The 21,001-nt window shown below is 23.8% G+C and overlaps 3 protein-coding genes and 1 long non-coding RNA gene across 6 annotated transcripts; 2 read left to right on the forward strand and 2 right to left on the reverse strand.

Moving 5' to 3' along the window:
• Positions 1-3,220: 3,220 nt before the first annotated feature.
• Positions 3,221-5,043, reverse strand: LOC122720789 (uncharacterized protein C1orf198 homolog). 3 transcript variants are annotated; one of them, XM_043947766.1, is made up of 3 exons: positions 5,026-5,043; positions 4,464-4,784; positions 3,221-4,304 (listed from the first exon to the last, which is right to left on the reverse strand). In XM_043947766.1, exons 2-3 carry the CDS (start codon positions 4,749-4,751, stop codon positions 3,714-3,716), a joined length of 879 nt encoding a protein of 292 aa, XP_043803701.1. In that variant the 5' UTR covers positions 4,752-4,784; positions 5,026-5,043; the 3' UTR covers positions 3,221-3,713. The 3 variants fall into 3 exon arrangements, with proteins under 3 accessions (XP_043803701.1, XP_043803700.1, XP_043803702.1); XM_043947765.1 differs by having other exon boundaries at positions 4,986-5,038; XM_043947767.1 differs by lacking the exon at positions 5,026-5,043 and adding an exon at positions 4,996-5,017.
• A 2,586-nt stretch (positions 5,044-7,629) lies between these two features.
• Positions 7,630-14,504, reverse strand: LOC122720788. Its single transcript, XM_043947764.1, has 10 exons — positions 13,425-14,504; positions 13,211-13,314; positions 11,449-11,894; positions 11,097-11,380; positions 9,698-10,879; positions 9,276-9,565; positions 8,617-9,025; positions 8,451-8,552; positions 8,019-8,354; positions 7,630-7,919 (listed from the first exon to the last, which is right to left on the reverse strand). Exons 2-10 carry the CDS (start codon positions 13,305-13,307, stop codon positions 7,916-7,918), a joined length of 3,150 nt encoding a protein of 1,049 aa, XP_043803699.1. The 5' UTR covers positions 13,308-13,314; positions 13,425-14,504; the 3' UTR covers positions 7,630-7,915.
• Positions 14,505-18,122: 3,618 nt separating this feature from the next.
• Positions 18,123-19,629, forward strand: LOC122720747 (dysbindin protein homolog). Its single transcript, XM_043947665.1, has 5 exons — positions 18,123-18,375; positions 18,458-18,747; positions 18,878-19,033; positions 19,106-19,246; positions 19,458-19,629. Exons 1-5 carry the CDS (start codon positions 18,320-18,322, stop codon positions 19,544-19,546), a joined length of 732 nt encoding a protein of 243 aa, XP_043803600.1. The 5' UTR covers positions 18,123-18,319; the 3' UTR covers positions 19,547-19,629.
• Positions 19,630-19,862: 233 nt separating this feature from the next.
• Positions 19,863-20,495, forward strand: LOC122720753. Its single transcript, XR_006347807.1, has 2 exons — positions 19,863-20,000; positions 20,165-20,495. It is a non-coding gene; the product is annotated as an uncharacterized LOC122720753 (long non-coding RNA).
• Positions 20,496-21,001: the final 506 nt, after the last annotated feature.

Genomic DNA, 21,001 nt, shown 5'->3' on the forward strand with positions numbered 1-21,001 from the left:
TATATTTCAGGTGCAAGACAAGTTTTTACAATCGAATCCTATACCAATACCTGTTTATCAACATCCTATAGAATTGTATCATGAAACAGGGCAAAAAAGAAAAAACCAAGGCGTTGATTTTAAAAATTTGATATTGTTGACGAAAAATGCAATGAAGGCTCACCGTGGACAACCAAAGAGTACGCAGCATAAGCCTTCTCACTATATTGAAGGGAAAAATCGAGGTTCCAAATCAGAATCCGAAGTCCTACAATGGCTGGATAAGAGTTGTCCATCAAAAACAAAAGATTTTTCTACTGCTAATACTCTAGTCACGGAATTAAGAAATTTTGAAGAAAAAAATGATAGAAAAACTTCTAATACCAAACGAGAAAAGGATATCACAAGAAGTAGTGAACGAATAAAACCAGAAGTGCCAGGATCGAACGCGAAGACAAGCAGTGAAAGAGATAAAAATGATACGCGAAACAGAAGAAGGCTTTATAGAGATGTCCTAACCAATGCTTCTGCGAATCAAACTACTTTGGAAAACGTGTTTGAAAAAAGGTAAAAATATTTTATATTTAATATATATTTTATCAAAAAAAAAATAAGATATTAATAGTAATTCTTAAAATTACTTTTTTAATATTATTTTTATTTTCAAAACTCAAAAGATTCGTGTTCACAAATCTTATAAAATCTTTAAAATTATTTTTGTGTTTCGAATTTCTCGAAATTCAGGTAAAAAATAATTTATATAACTTGCAACTCACAAGAATATTGGTATTAATATAAATTTTTTTTTTATTTATCCGATTTATTTATCCGATAATAATTAAATTTATATTTAAATTATTGATATATTTTAATTAGCATAATTTTATGTTTAATTTTTTTATGGAAAAAAAATGATACAAATAATAAAAGTAAAAATTTAATTTTTTACAAATCAAAAAAAAACGACTATTTATTATTATTGACAATTGTCTCATTTGAATTTAAAAAAATTTCAAAAATTAAAATTTATTAAATTCTTGGCAGAATTCTAATCCTTAGAAAAAAAAAAAGTTTTAGTTTCGAGAGTTTCAAAACTTCACAAAGTGTCACAAATACAAACACAAATTTCACAAATTTAAAATAACAACTCATCTCTAGATATTTCATTCTTGTTATAGTGATAGTAATGATAATACGTACGTATATATAATGTATAATTAATATTAGGTACGATGAATTAGAACAACAAGCAATGGAGCAATATAGAACTTCAGAGGAATCTTTGGCGCTTAAATATCAAGTATAATATTTTATTCTTACATTCATTTACTTTAAATCGTGATGTTCGCTTCATTTGCAAATTTTGCAAATACATTTAAGAAATTCACTAAAATTATTCGTATGTATCAAAATATATCTTTTTATCATAATATCACTATCGAATCGAAATTGTTTTATAAGATTGATACATATATTTTAAAAGATAATCAATTTTGTTATAGGAACTCGAACGCCAAGCAATGGAACAATACAAGTTTTGTAGCAGTAACGTACAAGATGATACAGTTCCACGTACACTGATGGATGATAAAAACATTTATGAACGATTTAAAAAAAATTTTAAAGAAGAAAATTGTTTTGGTGGACAAAAATGTTCCGGTTTTGGAAAATGTAGTCCTGTGAATACAGACGTGAAAGAAGAAGGAGGTTTAATGATTATTATTTTTTATTATTTTCAAGTTTATTTCAATATAAATAAAATATAGAATAAATATAAAATAAATTAAATTAAATATAGAATAAAATTTATCAATAATCAACAAATGATTTTTAGATGATTTTCTGCAGAAACAGGGAAATTTTGTTCGAATGGAAAATAAGAATGAATTGGATGTTCCTTGCCGATTTTTCTCCGATAAAAATAGTCGATCAAGTATTCTTTCAAAAAGTTTGACTACCTTATCTGAAGAACTATCTCAAAAATCGAAAAACACAGCTAAGGGTGCATCAGGTGATAAAATCAGCAAAAGTGGTAAATATTCTAGTATTATATTCTTAAAATTTTAAGAGAATTATTAAATATTATTATTAAATTGTGTTTTTAATATTATTTGTTTTTTTTTTTTTTTCGTAATAAATATGATGAAAGGATTGTTCTAGTTTCAGTCCGGACATCGTCAAAAAGGCGTCTGATACTGGTGTCACCCTTTGAGAAAGAATCAGAAGCCAAATTAACGAGATCAACTGATCTAGAAGAATTTTATTGTATCACACGAGCAAATAAAAATATCTTCGGCTATTACAATAATTCAAAAATCGGACAAATTGGTGGTGGAGATGAAAATATAACTATAATTCAATCTCCCAGAACAGAAGGTATAAATCATTTAATTTCAAGAGAAAGAATGTATAGCCAGTTTTTTAATACTTTTTTTTTACTAGTTTGGCTCTCAGGTTTTTGGACTACATGAAGAGTGAAACTTTTAGAATCAAGAAAGGAATAAAACTCATTTAATAAAGAAGACAATCATATTAAATAGATTAATGTATTTAAATATCATAATAAATGCTTCGAAAATTCTGTATAATATATATGCACATATATTTTAATAAAAATGACTTGATATTTTTTTAAATACTAAATACTCAAGCATGACCCGTTTCAGGCAGTATATACGTATGTATTTCATTTTATTAATATAATTAATTAATTCATTCATTCATTTTTTTACAAAAAAAGAGGAAGATAAGAGAGCAATTAACAATAATTTACATTATTTTATAAGATCTTTTAAATCTTTTAATAAATCTAAATTAATAAATCTAAATAATTTATATAAAATATATAAATATATTTTAATTTAATCAAGAAACAAATTAATAATAAATTTGTCATATTTAAATATAAGAAACAAATAATATAAAATAGTTTTTCAATTATACATTTTTTATAATATGTCTTATAATCAAATAATGGAGATCGACGATTATTTTAAAAAAATGCATCACCGTATTGAATTATAAAAATTTTTTTATACGAAAATGCAAATAAAGATGATTATTTTAAAATATTAAGTTTTTATAAAATATTCTACTTAATCTTCTTAATTATCCTTATTTTTTTGTATTTTATCAATGTATTTATATTGATATTCTTATATATAGTATTTACATATTAAAAAAAAAGCCTTTATATATATATTTATATGTTATAATAATATAAAAATTTATATATAATACATGCAAAATTTATGATCTTAAATATATATGTGACATTATCCCTGATTTAATTTCAATTATAATTAATACTCTTATAATAAAATTATTTCACAAATACATTGCAATTTGAGATCATAATTGTTATTAGAGAAATATATCTTAAGATATATTCAAAAATAAATCTAAAGTATTATTGATCAATACTAACATAATATTTATCATTTTAGGAACTAAAATTTTATAAAATATGATTTAATACAATCTAAGATCAGGTGCACAATGTCATTCTATTAGAATTCAATAATTTATGTTTTCTAATACAATACATATGATTGTGCTATCCTGCTATTAGAAATTACAAAAGTTCCAAAACTGTCATTGCGTGCTCGCAACAATACTTTTATTCGTGTGCATTTATATATATCAATATTAATAACTAATAGCGTCAATTTTATCATAATAAACATAATTATACAAAACATCTAACTTATATCTACCTCTATTTACTCATATATTTACCAATTATCAAGAAATTCAAAACCAGTTTTTGGTATAGTTCGTTCCTCTTCTTCTTGGTTCAATTGAGAAGATTGAAAACTACTATAAGAACTAGGTGTTTCTAACAATGCTGTTGACTCATTAATATCGCTTGATTTTGTACGTGACATTACTACTAATGTATTTGTTTGACTTTTATCAGTATCTGAATCCCTTTCTCTGACTAAACTTTCCATATCTTCTGCCAAATTGTTTTGTAATTTTAACAAAGATGTTTTGTTCATTAATTTAGCAAATATACTTTCAGAATGATCACTATCAACATTGCCTTTTAATAAGCTACAACATTGCTCATCTTCAAAAATATTGTTTGAAAAACAATCAGATTGAAAACAATTAAGTGTATGAGATGAAGTATAAGTATCATTAATAGAGTTTGAATTATTTTTTTGTGATTTTGCTGGACTTGAAAAATGTGGTGATTCTCCAAATTGAGCTCTTATTAACTTTGATTTTACATCCTCTGATGTATCTATTATACTAAGATTCATTTGTGATTGAGTCATAAATGAAAATGGAGCTGAATGTTCATCACGCCATCGTAATGTCTATAATATTATAATAAAAAATTTGATTTTAATTAATAAATTTTAAAATAACATTATGAATTTGAATATGAAACAAATTAACATTTAACATTAATTATTATAATTTATACTATTATTATTTTAATATTATTTTAATTTATATTATTTAATAATACTTACAGAACCAGTTTCATCAATAACATATTTCATTCCTGTCTGAATACGTAATTTTGGATACCATTCTGGTAATTCTTTAGTAAGTTCTGGCTTTTTTAAAGTATATTTTAATGCAACTTCTGGTTGAATGATGGTTTCATTAATTGCTTGATTCCGTTCTGCTATACTTAATGTATTCCATAAACCTTCATAAGCTTCCTTAGTTGCAGTTATATCTTCTCCTATCCTTTGTGCCAAGGGATTTATACTATAGAAATATTGTTCAGCTCTTGAATTTAACATAGCACTCATGCCGAAATTTCCAAATTAACACGAACAAAGTATCTGCATTTAAAAAAAAATAAATTTCTATTAAAATAAAATGATGACAATATTATTCCATAAGGAAATGATCTTAAAATTGTTAATGTAAAAACATATATATAGGTTATAATATACAAAATGATTAATTATTAATATAATAGATAATTAATATAATAAAAAATGACCAAGTATTTAAAACATAAAAAATTAAATTATAATAACCATAAATTACATAAAATGAAATTATAAGATCTATAGAAACCTATTTTTTAAACGATATGTAGTTTTGAATGATAAGAATAAGAGTGTAATTATGTACATACATATGCATATACATATATGACCTTCTCATACCTACGTAACTATATATTTTTAAAATAAAGTTTCTATTTTCCTCTTTTTTTAAAATGATAAATTATACATAACTTAGAATATTCAAAATAAAAATATAATTAATTAAATATATTTAAATTATTGAAATATGAAATTATAATTTAAAAATATAATGTAAATATATAGAAGACTTCTGTCTCAAAAATGATTTCTGATTTTAACTAAACTTTTCTTTTGTAAAAAGTTTTGTTTCAGATTCATTAATAAAAATTATATTAACAAATTATTAGTGAAAAATATTAGCCAATCACCTGTCGTACCGCAGCGATACTATTAACTGTGCCATCAACGAGTCATTGGGTTTAAACAAACAATTGAAGCAAAATATATCGAGCTCAGTAACTCGCTAATAACATATATCTAATGCTATCACTATGGTGCGACTAGTGTACGTATTCTATGATTGAACAGTATTTTTAACTCGTTAACAAAGCCGAAACAAAAATTTGCAAAAGAAAAGTTTATTCAAAATCGTCTCAGGAATCACCAATTAAATCTTGTCGGTTGACTTCTAAAACAGTCAAGCTGTGTTGCCTTCTGCGTCTTGTATAAGTACTTACTTACATATTTAATTATTTTTAAATATATAGTTCATATCTATTAAACATAAAATATAATTTAAAAAAGTAAATTTTATTTGATTAAAATATAAAATATATTATATATGATAAATATTAATAAATACATTAAAATATGAAATTATTCACTATAAAATAATTTATAATTATATTTCGAAACTACAATTTAAAATTTTCTTGAAAATATTTTCTTGAATTGTGTGAAAATTGCAATTAAAAATAAAATCTAGTTAATGATTTAATAAAAATATTTATAGTATAAAAAGTTATATTATATATTTATATTACTTCATAATTCATAATTTTGATAAATATTTTAATATTAATAATTTTTTTCGTTTTATTTAACATTTATTATATTCGCTTATACAATAAAATAATCGAAAAATTATTTAATAATTATTTTAAAGTAATACAATATTTTAATCAGTAACAATAATCTATATTAATTAAATTATTATCTATATTAAATTCTTTAAATAAATTTTAATATATTTTATAGTATAAAATATAAAATCATTAAAAATAAATATCTTAAAAATATAATAATATATAATATATTTAATAACTATTAATCTATACAAATTTTGGATTATGTAATTAATTATAAAAAATATCAATATATACAAATTTCTAATACTTGCAGAATAAAAATTTAAAATATAAACTTAAAATAATAAAAAAAAAAAACAAAAAGAAAAGAGAGGAATATATTGAATTATACTTATTAATATGTCTCTTGAAAGATTTATTTCATTCTATCTGTTTAAAATTATAATACGAGACAATTTTTTTTTCTTTAAAACAATTAACAATTAAATCAATTTCAAAATTTAATAAAACATTTATATATAAAATATTTTTTAAACTTACGTTCTTTATTGTAAACTAAGAACAATATAATGCCCCATTATTAGCTATATAACTAACTAGATTTCATTAAAATTATCATATACTTCAATTTTTTATTATCATACAAATATATACAACATTATTTTAAATCAGTTCTTGCGCGTTTTAGTAATATTTTCATTTTCTATGATTTAAATGGAACAGTATTTTAAAATATACATATTACACAAATAATGATAATTATTTATATACAATAATGTAGGAATGATAATAAATAAAAATCGTTTATGATTTTATAAACATTTCGCTGTTTAAGTATCACTTACATTAATTACTAATATCATCATAAAGTTTCAAATACAAACAAATATATGTTTCAACTGTAAATATCCTAGAAATCAATTGTAACTTTGCCTACAAAATATATTTACAATTGATAATATATCTCAATAGTCTGTATGAATATGAAACAAAACTGACAAAAAAAAATAATTAACTTTTATAATTTCATTATATTATCTGTGGAAGTTTTATAACTTATAATTTTTATCATTTGAAATACGGACGTGATTTAACACTTTATGATACAATTATTTACTGTTTAAAAATGGATTAAAATATCCAAGATATATTAATAAATCTTTAAATGACCAAATCTAATTAGATATCTTTGTAATTTATATAATATACATATATGTATATAAATGTTCCCGATATTCAGATTCAAAATAGTGTCATTCAAACGAATGATATTTTTTTATTCAGCAAAACCAATGTGATTTCTTATTAAATTGAAAGCTTAATGAATTGCTTGCTTTTTTCCCAATTTCGTACACATAATTTTGTATGTTTTTATGACTTTATATGTGACTTCTGATACATTAATGAGAGTGGCACTACATTTGGAACCATAGTTTATTAATATTGCATGTATCTTCAAAAGATTACTTCAGAAGAATACATTCAATGTGTTTTTATATGTTTTTATTAAAAAAAATATACTAATAGTGGCAATGATTTACGCGCAATTTGAATCCCGCAACTTTTTCATAATGATATATTTACTATATGACATACATATCATCAATTCTATCTTCACATAATGATTGTGTATTTCAAATCTTGTTCTACGTTCTAAATTAACACGAATATTTCTCCAACTCTCGTTACAAATACTGTATTGCTTTAGGATTATATAACCTAAGGATAATTATGTAAATAAAACAAAGAAAGAATAAAAAAATGATAAAGAAAAAAAAAAAACTAAAAAAGCATTGAAATAATTAGTTATGTAAAATTATTAAACGGATTGAATTTGTGTTACCTGATCTATCTAGAAAACAAAGAAAATAAAGGCAACTTTTTATAATAAATAGACAATATAATGATATTTATAAGAACATAGGACAAATATAAAATTGTCCACAGTTACCTGTTTGACAAATGCTTTAGAGGGCCCAGACTTAGAATAGATGTAGCACCAAGCGCACCTAAATTACAAGTATTAGGATTTCGTGCACCGTCTATTGTAATTATAGGTAATCCAAAATATCCACCCGTTTGAGCACTAAGCTGCGACAGCGGAATATAACTTTGTATACCAAGATTTGATAAACGATTTAACACATGAGGGGATTTCAAATCTACAACTGGCAATGCTAATTCTGCACCACCATTTTGTGCTACGGTGTCAACTTCTTTATGATACGCTTGTTTGTGCGTTGTTAACGCTTGAACTGTTGGATATTGGGCAGGACAAAGATTACACCTAACATCAAGCATTTATATATATTATATATATCAATATTTTAATTATTGTCTAAGATATCTTCATCCTATTTCATTGTTTGAAAAACATACTTACTTGTGAAGTAATTTACTTGGTGCACGATGGGTAGCCATATGTTGAGTTAACATTTCCTGATTTTGGAAATTTTTATCACATACTTGACAAGTAAGCAATGCTCTGTAATAAAAAGAATATTTTATTATTAATAAAAATAGAGTAATCTTTCTTTAATTTATCTTACCGTGGAGGTCTTCCACGTCTAACTACTGGTATTTGTGGTGGACCATCTTGCGTTAAATCTACGGTAGGAGGTCTCGGTGGTCTTTCCACTTCATTCACCGCTGTTTTGTTTTGTTTATTGTGAGGAACAGCAAATTGACCCTGTTCTTGTTGTTTCTTTTGTGAACTAGCTGGTATGATAGAAATAGCAGAATTCAGAGTGAGCGCTGTAACATTTAAAGGCTGCTGTGAAGATGTAGTCCTCTGTTGCTGAGGAGGTATCTGCTGTTTGTTTTGTTCACTTGATTTATTTTTATTTGCTGCTGGAGTAACAGTAATACCTCTGGCTGCCAGTACATTAGCCACAGCCTTTGCATCGGACTTCTTGCCGCTAGCACCTGATGTGTTCTGCACTTGAGCTGGAGCGGAACCTTTAGATTAGTAAAATAGATATTTTTATTCTTGTAATGAACCTCTTCTGCGAATAGTTAAGTTTTTTTCATTTTTTTTAAATAATTAAATATAAAAATAAATTTATAAAAACAAATATAAAATATATTATAAAAATATAAAAACTTATTTTTGCTAACTAATCTTAGAAGAGGTATTTCAAATCAAATAAATAATATATATATATTATAAAATTTATTTAAAAAAACTTCAATTATGTATTAAAGATACCTGGTTGTCTAACACTAAGAGTTATGGAATCCGTAAGATGTATAGTAGAATCATTTCTGCTTGTCTGTTGAGTAGTAGCACCTTGAACATTTTGTATAACAGGTAAACCATCATTTCTTTTTTGCTGCGCAATAACATGACAATCTGCATCTTCATTCCTATCTGGCAATAAAACATCCATTCTTCGTTGTTTTATTGCAGAATTATTTTGTTGTACTTGCATTGATTGTTGCATAGGGCGTTTCATACGTTGTCGTGGAGTTGATCCCGTTTGTGGAACTCGTGGTGCCCTAGAATACACACATGCAAATTATACTGTTTAATAATGTATCAAAACGAATTTATCATTTTTTACAACATATTTGAATTTGATTAAAAATAAATCTCACATTTTTTAGGATTATTTTATCAACAATACTTGCCGATTACTTTGTGCAACAGTAGGATACCTTCCACGTGAAATTTGTTGAGGCAATTGAGAATGCATTTGTGGTGGTGCAGTCATTTGCGGATATGGACCCGGTCCATATTGTGGATATAGGTGTGCTATATGAGGAGGATAATGCATGCCCTGTGGACCAGGAACTCTATACAATGGTGGTCTTCCTGGCGGCTGTACAAAGTAATTTGGACCAGGAATCATTGTATTTGCACCTGGTGGAAGACTTGGAGGCATTTGCGTTTGTGGAAGTGGCATACGTTGTACTTGTTGAGCTAATTGTTGAACAGGTGCAGGTAATTGTTCAAAATTAACAGGTGGTATTATTTGCTGTCCAGTACTAGCTACTGTATTATATGTAGGTGAATTTGTTTGATGCGGAGAAGTTAAAGGAGAATTCCTATTTATTTGTTGCGAATTTGGTGTATTTGGAGATTCCATTGACACTGCATGAGGAGAATGTGTATTTAATTGCGGAGATGTTTGACTCAAATGGGGTGAATTTTGATTCAAATGAGGCGAACTTGTATTTAAATGAGGAGACAATTGGCTCACACTAGGAGAAAGAGGTGTTCCATGCATTTGAGCTTTATGCATAGAAACCTCCAATGGTGAATTAAAAATAAGATTAATACATTCTGGAATATTGCATTGATAATGTCCAGCTTTGCTTCTGTGCTCATCTAAATGAGCAATATCCTTAAATTTTTCATTACAAACACGACAAGTATTAACAGTTTCAGCTAACTTTTCAAGAGAAACATATTCAGTTTCTGGTGGTAAATTATTTAATGTTTCATTTTGATTATGCCTCTGATGCTCAATCAAATTTTGTAAAAGAGATCCAGCATTGTCAATATTATTATCACCCCCATGATCTGATTGTTCTTCATTTTCTTTAGAACTCTCATTATTCTTATTTGATATATTAGTGGACAATTGACTCCAATTAAAACTAGTTGTGCTTTCTGTTGATTCTTCAGGTTTATCTTCATCCTCACACACTGTTGTACAATCTGTTGTATGATTTGAAAATGTAGTAGATTTTGAAATAATACTAATAGCTGGATTTTCTTCTAAATTATGTATCATATTGGATTCATGACCTCTATCATCATCTTCTTCAATGCCTGAATTTTCAATTAATTGATTCATAGATCTAGATCTAAAATATTAAATAATAATATACATGAAAACATATATAATATATTAAATATAATATATAAATGTAATATAATATATATATTAATACATTTAAATAATATATATACTAATGAATTTATATAAATATAAATTAATATATACATTATATATAAATATATTTTATAATACTATAATAATATACTATAACAATATATATATTTTCAAATAAACAACATTACCCAGATTGTTCACCAAGTTTTTTCAAGTTTTCAATTGTTTCTCTACATGTTGCTTCCAATGCATCCGATTCTTCATGATCTTCTGTTTCAGAGAATCTTTTATCTGAATTATCATATTGATCTGAACTTTGTAGGTCATCAACATTTTGATCTTCCTTCTCAGATGGATTTGCCATATCACTTCCTACACCTGAATCACCCTCATTGACATCTATGGGTGGTCTATCATTTTCTTCCAATGGATTATGTTCTTCAGTATTAAATTTAATATTTCCATATTCATCCTATTAATAATATTAATCATAGAATCATATTATTTAACATTTATAACATTTATCTTACTATAACATACCTGTTGTTCTACCATCACGTTTTCAAACGACTGATTAATTGAATTTTCTGTATCTTTTTCATGTCTTTGATCATTTTCCTTTGCTCCAGCCACGTCTCTTTGACTATGATTTTCTATTCCCAAATTAATATTGCTTTTTACAACAGTAAAATCTGATTCAGATGATTTTTTCAATTTAAGTTTCAGAGAATCAGTGAAATTTTGTTTTTTTAATGTTAATTTTAGAGAACCCTTTTTCTCTGGATCTAACCAATATGTATTATTATGTTTTTTCTTAAAACTTTTTAGATTTGTAACTCTCCTTAAAACTATACGTGGTCTTCCTAAATGCGTATGAATATGAATACGTAATTGTTTTTTTGTTACAAATTGTTTTTTACAAATTTCACAACTAAATAATGAAAATCGTAATGAAAATATTGAATTTTGATCATCTATATGTTTATCTGAAAAAAAACATTCCAAGTATTACAACATATTTACACCATTACAATATTTTAATATTATTTTTATAAAAAAATTTGTATTTAAAAATATAAATATTATTAAATATCTAAATATCAAAGTTAAAATATCTAACCACTTTTTTTATTAAAAATCTCAGAAAAGTATAGACTGAATAATTTGCCGCGCTTTCGTGTCTACTGTCAAATCGATTAAACTATATAATTTCCTGTTAGATATGTCAAAGAATTACACATTGATTATATTCACACACAATTCTTATTTCAAAAGTTCACTCAATATATCAACGCGCGTTCCCCGTGTTACAACGGATGTAAACAATCGATGCCGATGTATATGCAGCAACAGCAAGTGTTCACGCAAAATGGTTGCGGTAGCAGACCACCTAGCGCAAGCGGAATAATTGCCTCTGCTTTTGCCGAGAATTGAAAACGGGATTCTCCAATCGATACTAGCTAAAGAACGAATATCATTGGTTCACTTCATATTAGCGCAACATTCCCGCCACAATATAGCTCATATCAAAATGCATTTCGTGTGATTACGGATGTGTATAAATTGCTTCTTTCGGTCTTAAATAATTACACTAATTTATGAAAATTTTATTTATTAAAATAATCAGTGAAATATTGTTAATCAATTATACAAATGGATTAAGAAGGTAATAAAATTACATTTTATATTTAAATCCAATCTTAATATTGTAATTCTAATTAAGGTAATATCAAAATTTGTAATTCAATAAAATTAAATAAGGACATAAATTATGTTAAACATTCTTGTTAATTAAATATACATAATAAAAATTATAATTTTTCGTATTATCTAGCAGTAACAAAATCCTAACCTTTCCTCAAGAGTTTTGAATGAATTTTACTAGTATTTTTTTATATAAAATACAAATGTATAAAATATATAAAATTTGTTCAGAGTTTCTAAACTAAAAAAAAAAAAATAATTCCAATAATATTACTTTATATATATATATATATATGTATTTATATTAATAATCAAATTTTAATGGAAAAATTTATGGGATAGGAATACAAAAATAATTATAGATTAGTAATACAGTAATAAATATTAATATTTTTATAGCAACATTTAAAATGAAATATATTGCTTTCTTCAAATAAAAAAAATATGATATTCAATTAAATAAAGGTAAAATATTAAATTTCATAAAAGTAATTTATAAAAATGATGCTAAATTTTAATCCTATTTGTGCACATTACATTGTTTTAATATTCATATATAATTTCTTTCATCTGCATTCAATATGTAAAAAAAACGTACCAAATTTTTGCAAATCATCCACTGCATCGTCTTTACAAATTTTGTTTTGGTTTGAAAATCTAAATTCCTCAAAGTCTTGATCCAATGAATTGTTCATTTCCACTCTGTAAATATAATATAAAATTTATTTTTTTTGCTATTATATAACAATTATTATTATTTCATAATATTTCTAACATTATTGTATTTATTGGTTATTGTATATTATACTTACAGGCATTGTTATTAACAATGCAAATCATCATGAAGTTGTCAATAAAGATTAATCTTGACTTAAATAATCGTTTATCGACGATTAAATATGTCCATAATATTTATTTCAACAAAATACACATAAATTAATTTGTTGTAATAAGTTCACAGATTTCGCACAATGTTATATTTTTTAGTCACTAAGAAAATTATAATACCGTATAAAAATGATTTCTTCAAGATTTACTATTTTATTTAAATTTATTGATATATATTCATTAATATTTATGATTGTTATTGAAATAGTAAATCATAATAAGGTCAATTAAACACAAGACAAACTTATAATATTTATCAAATTATATTCTGTTAACTATATAAGTAAAAATAGCGTTGAATTTGCTTTAAATCGATGATGATTGATCCGGCGTCGATATTACATAGTCGCATAAAAAAAAGAAATCACGATTCGTTCGATGGATATAAAATTAAATAAAGAAAAAACATATAGTTCCATTGATATTTAGACGATGAAGTTTTTTCCGATTTGTTACATATAATTAAGTATGGCTGTCAATATTATGACATGATCACTGCGCTGTTTATGGCACATTTGTAGTAGCGACATTCAACGACGGTAAAATCGGCGCGTCAACTACGATGCCTGCCGTACCCAATCTGAACTTATTATTAGTACGTGTTATATCGAGCCGCCAATATGGCGGCGACGCGATGAAACCCGCGCGTCCGTCAGAATAATCAACTCAATGTGAATTCGTGCCGAACTGTTGAAGCGCGTTCAGCGACGGGTTCAGAGTGTTCAGATGCGTTGTTTTGTAAGAACACGCGCGCGCGCGCGCGGGGTAGCGTGCGCCGATCGCTGCAAAAGCCGAGCTTCCCTCTCCTCTCTTCTCCTCTCGACGTTCGTATCTTTGTATATCTAACTTCTCCTCCACTACACACCATCCACCACCTTCATCCACTTCCTCTCTCTCTTCCTTTTCTCTCGTTTCCCCTTGTTTTCTTTCTCTATCTTTTTACCTCACTGTCACATCTTCTTTAATAAAGATAAAAAAGGGTTCACTTTTGCTGCATATTTTTAATTATTCAGGATATATAAAGTAAGTACGTATTACGACATCTCATATATCTTCGAATAAAACCCAATAAAACAAAAGAGACCAACCAGAGTAGATGAAACTAAAAAGGGAGGGGAGAAACAGAGAAGGAGCCCGAATTGAAATTAAGTCAACCTAACATGCACTCAAGTATGAGTAGGGAGCCAATCCGCTCATAGCAAATACTGTCGACGCAAGCGCAACTCGAACATTACTGTGAAACTCTTTTCTTCTCTTGTTCTCTATTTCTTATTACTTTTCCTTTCAATTCCTACTAATAGATCACCTCTTCCATTTCTTCCATTAAGTGATTCTCTTATTTTATTTCTTTTGTTATAACTTTCGTTTTAACTTTTACTCTTCTTTTATTGTATTGTTTTTGCTACTTTTCTAATGTTTCTATTCCATAATATATAATTCTCCAACAAAATCAATGTTAACTATTTAATTTCCATCTATTAACTATTATATCTACATATAATTTTATTAAATAGCTTTCATTTACAATTTTCATTCATAATTTTTGTTGATTTTATTAATTTTACGAAAATTATAGTATTATATATTACTACTGTACTTTCATTGTTATTTATAAGAATTCTAGTTCCGTATTTTTTTATATTGAAAATATACAATTTATAAAACTATGATTATAAAACTAATAGATATATGTACTCATACAATTTTTAAGATAATTTCAATTCCAAACTATAGTTATAATTTTTTATAAATATACAAAATATATATATATATATATATATATATATATTAAATGTATATTTTTATTTATATAATAATCAATATAAATATATATTTCAATATGTATTTCAAATTTTAATATTTATTCCTTTAGTCAAATCGAAAGATAAGTTAATGTTGATGTGGTGATAAAGAAACTTTTTCTTCCAGTTGAAATCATAGTTTTTTCTTTTTATGGAAAATTGTACACCAAAAAGCATACCTGAAATAACCGGTTTTGCCGGGAAAATACATGTGAACAAGGCGTGGCAAAATGGTTGGAGGCTAACAGGAACAGGAATATAGTAGGGGAACTTAACGGAACATGTCGAAAACGACCGAATCTGACATCTATTGATCGTAACAGGTTCTGTACAGTTTCCTACAGATACTCAAATAATTCGAATTTAAAATTCTATATTTATAGTTCAAATGAAATTTTATATTAATTTATTAAATATATTAAATGATTATAATTATTTAGGTTTTTACATATATCTTACTTATAATATTATTTGTATCAATTCTTTATAATCATTTATGATTACGTTACTATAAATACTATAAATCAAAATAAAAGATATATCAAAATAAAAGATTATATTTATAAATCATCTTTTTATGTAGTTATATGTTATTTTAAAAAAATAGATATTGTCACATCAGAAGTTCACTCTTGACTATTTTTGTTGTCTTGTTTACGAATAAAACTCAAGCAAACCGTTGAATAGTTAAATATAAGTTGACATTCTCATTCCACGGAATACTTGACTATTGATTTTATCCCTACCATGGTCTCTTCGTCCTTTGGTAATAAGTATGCGCTGTAGCTGTGATAGTATGCGCAGAAATGTAATCGTCTTTATGGAGAAGACGAGTTCACCACAATATAGTAGTAGTCTAACTTGATGCAAGGAGAAAGGGGATACTTGGATACGTTGACCCAACATCCCTGACTAGTCCTCCCTCTCCAATATCTCCTCCCACAAATCTGGTTTCATTGCGAGTTGCGCACAACTTTCTAAGCTCGAACCTTCTCTGACGACGTTTGTTCAAGTTATGCTCATTGCGTGCAGAGTAGGGATAGAAAAAGATAAAGATTTCAATAAAGGTTCTGATTAATAAGATTTTATGAGCTTGTTCAAGATTATTAATTGAACCTATTATACAAAAATAATATAGTTCTTTGTACGATTAAATAATTTAAAATATTATGTTTTTATATCAAGAAATATTATAAATAAACAAAAATAGAAAGAAACATAATTAAATCAATATAAATAAAATGTTTATGTAAATATAAATATTCAATTATAAATATGCATTTATATATATATATATATATATATAAATATAAATATGCATTTATATATATTATACTTGTAAATAAATATATATAAATAAAATTTTTTATTCTAAGATTTATTATTATATTCTATTATTCTCTTATAAGATCATGTAACATTTTGGAATTGACCACACAGGAAGAGAAAAACTTGGCAACATAGGGGATACTTCCATCCAATTCTGTAATTTCGTCATGTATATACATATCTTTCAAGAATTATTTTCTTTATTGACTTCACTAACGTAAAATTGTTATTATCTTTTTTATTTTTAAAATAAAATAATATATTTAAATATATATTATATAACAAGTATATAAATTATATTGTATGCATATAAATTCTACTTTTTTAAAGTTTATTTTAATATAATTTACAATAATAAACATAAATTTAAAATATTAAATATAAAAAATATAATAATAATATATTTTAATAAGAGTTTTCTTTAATAATATTTGAAAATATTTATTTTTTTTTTTATATTACTATTCTAATAATAGAATTCTTTTATTTCATCATTGATTATAATTAATCAAAAGTAATTTAATATCTTTCCCTTCTCTTTTTCTCTATTTACTGATTTTCTTATACAGGTAATTTGCAATTTGACCTCGTTTGTTGACCTCACTGGTTGCTAGGCACCAGTTATATTGTCAAAGAGAGGGAGTTAAATTTTAGCGATGTTGCCAAATGGTTTCATATCAAAAATACTATATAATTAAACTCTAATTTGATGAATTTTTTTATATTAGAAAAAATAAATTTTTAATAATTAATTAAAAAATTATTTATCTAATTTTATCGTAATTATTGATATTAAGTTCATATATAAATAATTAATATTTTTAATATTTAATATGTAATCTGAAATTTATAATTGTGAATTATATTTTTTATTAAATATAAATATTAATAAAGTATCAATATTTAATATGTAAATAATTATTATTACTTTTTATAAATATTAATAAATGTATAAATATTAGAAATTTATATTATCATTCTTTATATTTTTAAATATACTCTTTAATATAATATTAATTATTGTTAATTAAATGTGTATTATAAATTGTTGTAATCAGTGCCGCCAACGAAAAGAAAAATTGTATAGTGTTATCATGTTTTTCATTAAACACAAATAATATATTTTAATTAAAAAGCATATATTGATTATTTGTTTATATATTTAGGTTAACTGATTTTCATCAATGAAAAGTATTCAATAATAAATTTTCAATTAAAACATATAATTTTTAATTAATTGTATGTTGATTGCATTTTAATTTAATATTTTAAATTATATTTTTAAAAATAATAATAAAGATTTTTTTTAAGATTTTCATTTCAATATCTAATATTATGTGAACAAAAACTGTCATTAATAATTTCAAACAAGAGGTTAAGTTATTTATTTTATTAATATTTATAATAATTTTTCATTATAAATATTATGTAATATATTTTATTTTTAAAATATCATCAATATTTCATCAATATATATTTTCAATATAAATAAATGATTATTTTAATATGAAGTATACAGATTTTTTCCAAATACATTTCATAAATGATGAATGTATATAGAAAATATACTGAATTAATTCTTGTCTGTGTTTACAAATTGTACAATAATTAACTTGAAATATTTAAATATCTTATATATTTATATATACCATAATAATTATAAATATAAAATAGAATAATTCATAATCATGTTTAGTACTTTACGAAACAAGTTTCAAACTGTTCAAGAAGGTATATCAGCTAGGTAAATTTTATACAAATAAAAAAATATGTTAAAAGATAATTTAAGTATTTTACAATTATATTTTGTATTAATTTTATTTTAGTATCAGAGGATTGACTGTTATTGAAAATCCAAAACAAAAAAAAAATAACAATATCAGAAATGTTAATTACAATGCAGGAGCTGATATTTTGCATAGATTTCAATTACAATGGAATGAACTACATGAGCTTGCAGAAGAAAATGCAGGGAAAGCTCAAGAAGCTGATAAACTTATTGGAACTATCTATGAGAAACTTGAACATGAGTGGAAAAGTCTTACTTGTTTAAATAGTACTTTAGCTTACATTCCAAAAATTAATAATGCAATACAGGATCTTATGGATCAAATAGGTATTATTATTTAAAATGTCTTTTTAAATAATAATTTTTTAATTTAAATATATTATAAATATGAAAAATTAATTGTAAATGCTTATTAAATATTATTAAATATTATTAATATTATTAAATATTATTAAAGGAACATTACAAGAAATGTTTGAAGAAGTGGAAGCTGCAATATATCGTTTAGAAGATTTAAATGAAATGTTAGATTTGCAAAGTAGACAATTAGATCATAGATTTCAATTAGCCTTATATAAAGAAAAAAAGCTTGCAGAATTAAATGTTATTAAAGGTATACATATAATATTTGAAATATATTATGTAATTATAATATAAAAATATTAAAAATATATATTGATTTTAGCAAAATTGGCCAATGAACATATTGAAAGAGTATCAAAATATGAGCTTAAACAACAGAAAATGATGAAAGAAAGACGAGAAACATTTGATGAAGTTTTTAAAGAAGAACTTAAAGAATATAAAGCAACAGGATCTATATCAAGTATATCATAATATATTTTAAAAATAAAAAATTAATGCTTTTAATTTTAATTTCTTATATTTTATTCCAAACAAATGTTATTTTCATATAATTTTCTTCAATAATAAATTAAATTATTAAATTAATTTTTAATAAAACTAATTTAATTAATATATTTAATATAATTTAATATAACTAATTTAAAGTACAATAAAATTGATTTTTATTTTAGAATTACCAGTGACACAACAAGGTCCATCATTGGATGAGATAGTTTTGGATGTAGATTCAACAATATTTAATGAATTTTTAAAAAATTAAGAATGTAATATATGTGCATATGCACATGTATGTATGTGTATGTATGTATGTATGTGTTTAAAAGAATAAATATAGAAATATTTGAGGAATAATTATAAATTATATAATATATAATTATATAAAATTCTGTATGAATTATGTAAAAATAAATAATAACTTTTAGAAATATTTTTTTATTTATGATTAAATAATATAAAATATATAATATATATTTAACAATATATAATAATATATTTGATTTATTTATAATATTTAAAAACAAATAATATTATATTATTAATTAAAATTACTATCATATTTATAAAAAAATTGTATTTTTAATATTTGTAATTTTTTATTTTCTTATATTAATCGAAAATTAACTGGTTAATGTCGAACTGATTCTTAGTTACTATTGTATCTGAACAAGAAATAGAGAATACGTTCATAACCTTAAAAGAAGATTGATATTTAGGTAATAATAATAAAAATCACATTTTTTATTTTATTATTTTTGTATTTGTTAAAATATATTTATATGTTATGCAATGAACAATATAAAGATAATATAATATAAATCCAAATTTTATTATATATTTTTATTGAAATTATTTATAATAATAAATATATATTTTCTAGGTTAAAATGTTGCCGAAATATAGAAAAAAAAGTTATATTTTGGATAAACTACATCATGGATTTGTAAAAATTTGTATGGGTGTTACAGTAATTGGAGGAGTAGCTTTAGGATATAAAATATATGTTTATTTTCGATATATAAAACCTGCATTACGAGAAATACAAATGCAAAATAATAACGATTTATTAGAAGAAGGAAGATATAAACCGATTGTTGGTTAAAATAAAAGAAATTTAATAATAATTTAATAATAAATTAATAATAAGTTTAAAATATGTAGAAAAGTTGTAATAAAACAATAGTTAAAATAAAATTTATAATTATCAATAATATTAATGGAATGTTTTATATGTGGCAAAAATTATTACATTTATTAATTATTTAAAATATATATTTGCTAAAATATATATATGCTGTTAAAATCTAAAAAAAAAGTATATTTATATATAAAATTTCATTGATAATATTTTTTACAGATTTTATTTATTTCTTATTATAATTGTGTACATTTATTATTTAAGTGCTATTTAAATTATTATAAAAAGATATACATATTATGAAAATATACCCTGAGTAGTTTTCAAAAAGAAAGTGTATTTTATATTTTGTTTTTGTAAATATTGTATCTTTATCTAACTATAGATAATTTTAATTTTTTTTATTAATATTAATAAAATATTAAAAATGAAGTTATAATATTAAAGTACTGCACATTTTTTATAAATGCAAATATTTTTTGCTAGAATATTAATTTTGAAAAACATTTTTAATGAACACATGTGCATTCATTTCATTTTTTTTTTGTACATTTCACATTCATTAAGTATTATATTAAT

The sequence above is a fragment of the Apis laboriosa genome, unplaced genomic scaffold (assembly GCF_014066325.1).
Source record: "Apis laboriosa isolate Shangri-la unplaced genomic scaffold, ASM1406632v1 scaffold1321_cov151, whole genome shotgun sequence".
Lineage (NCBI taxonomy): Eukaryota > Metazoa > Arthropoda > Insecta > Hymenoptera > Apidae > Apis > Apis laboriosa.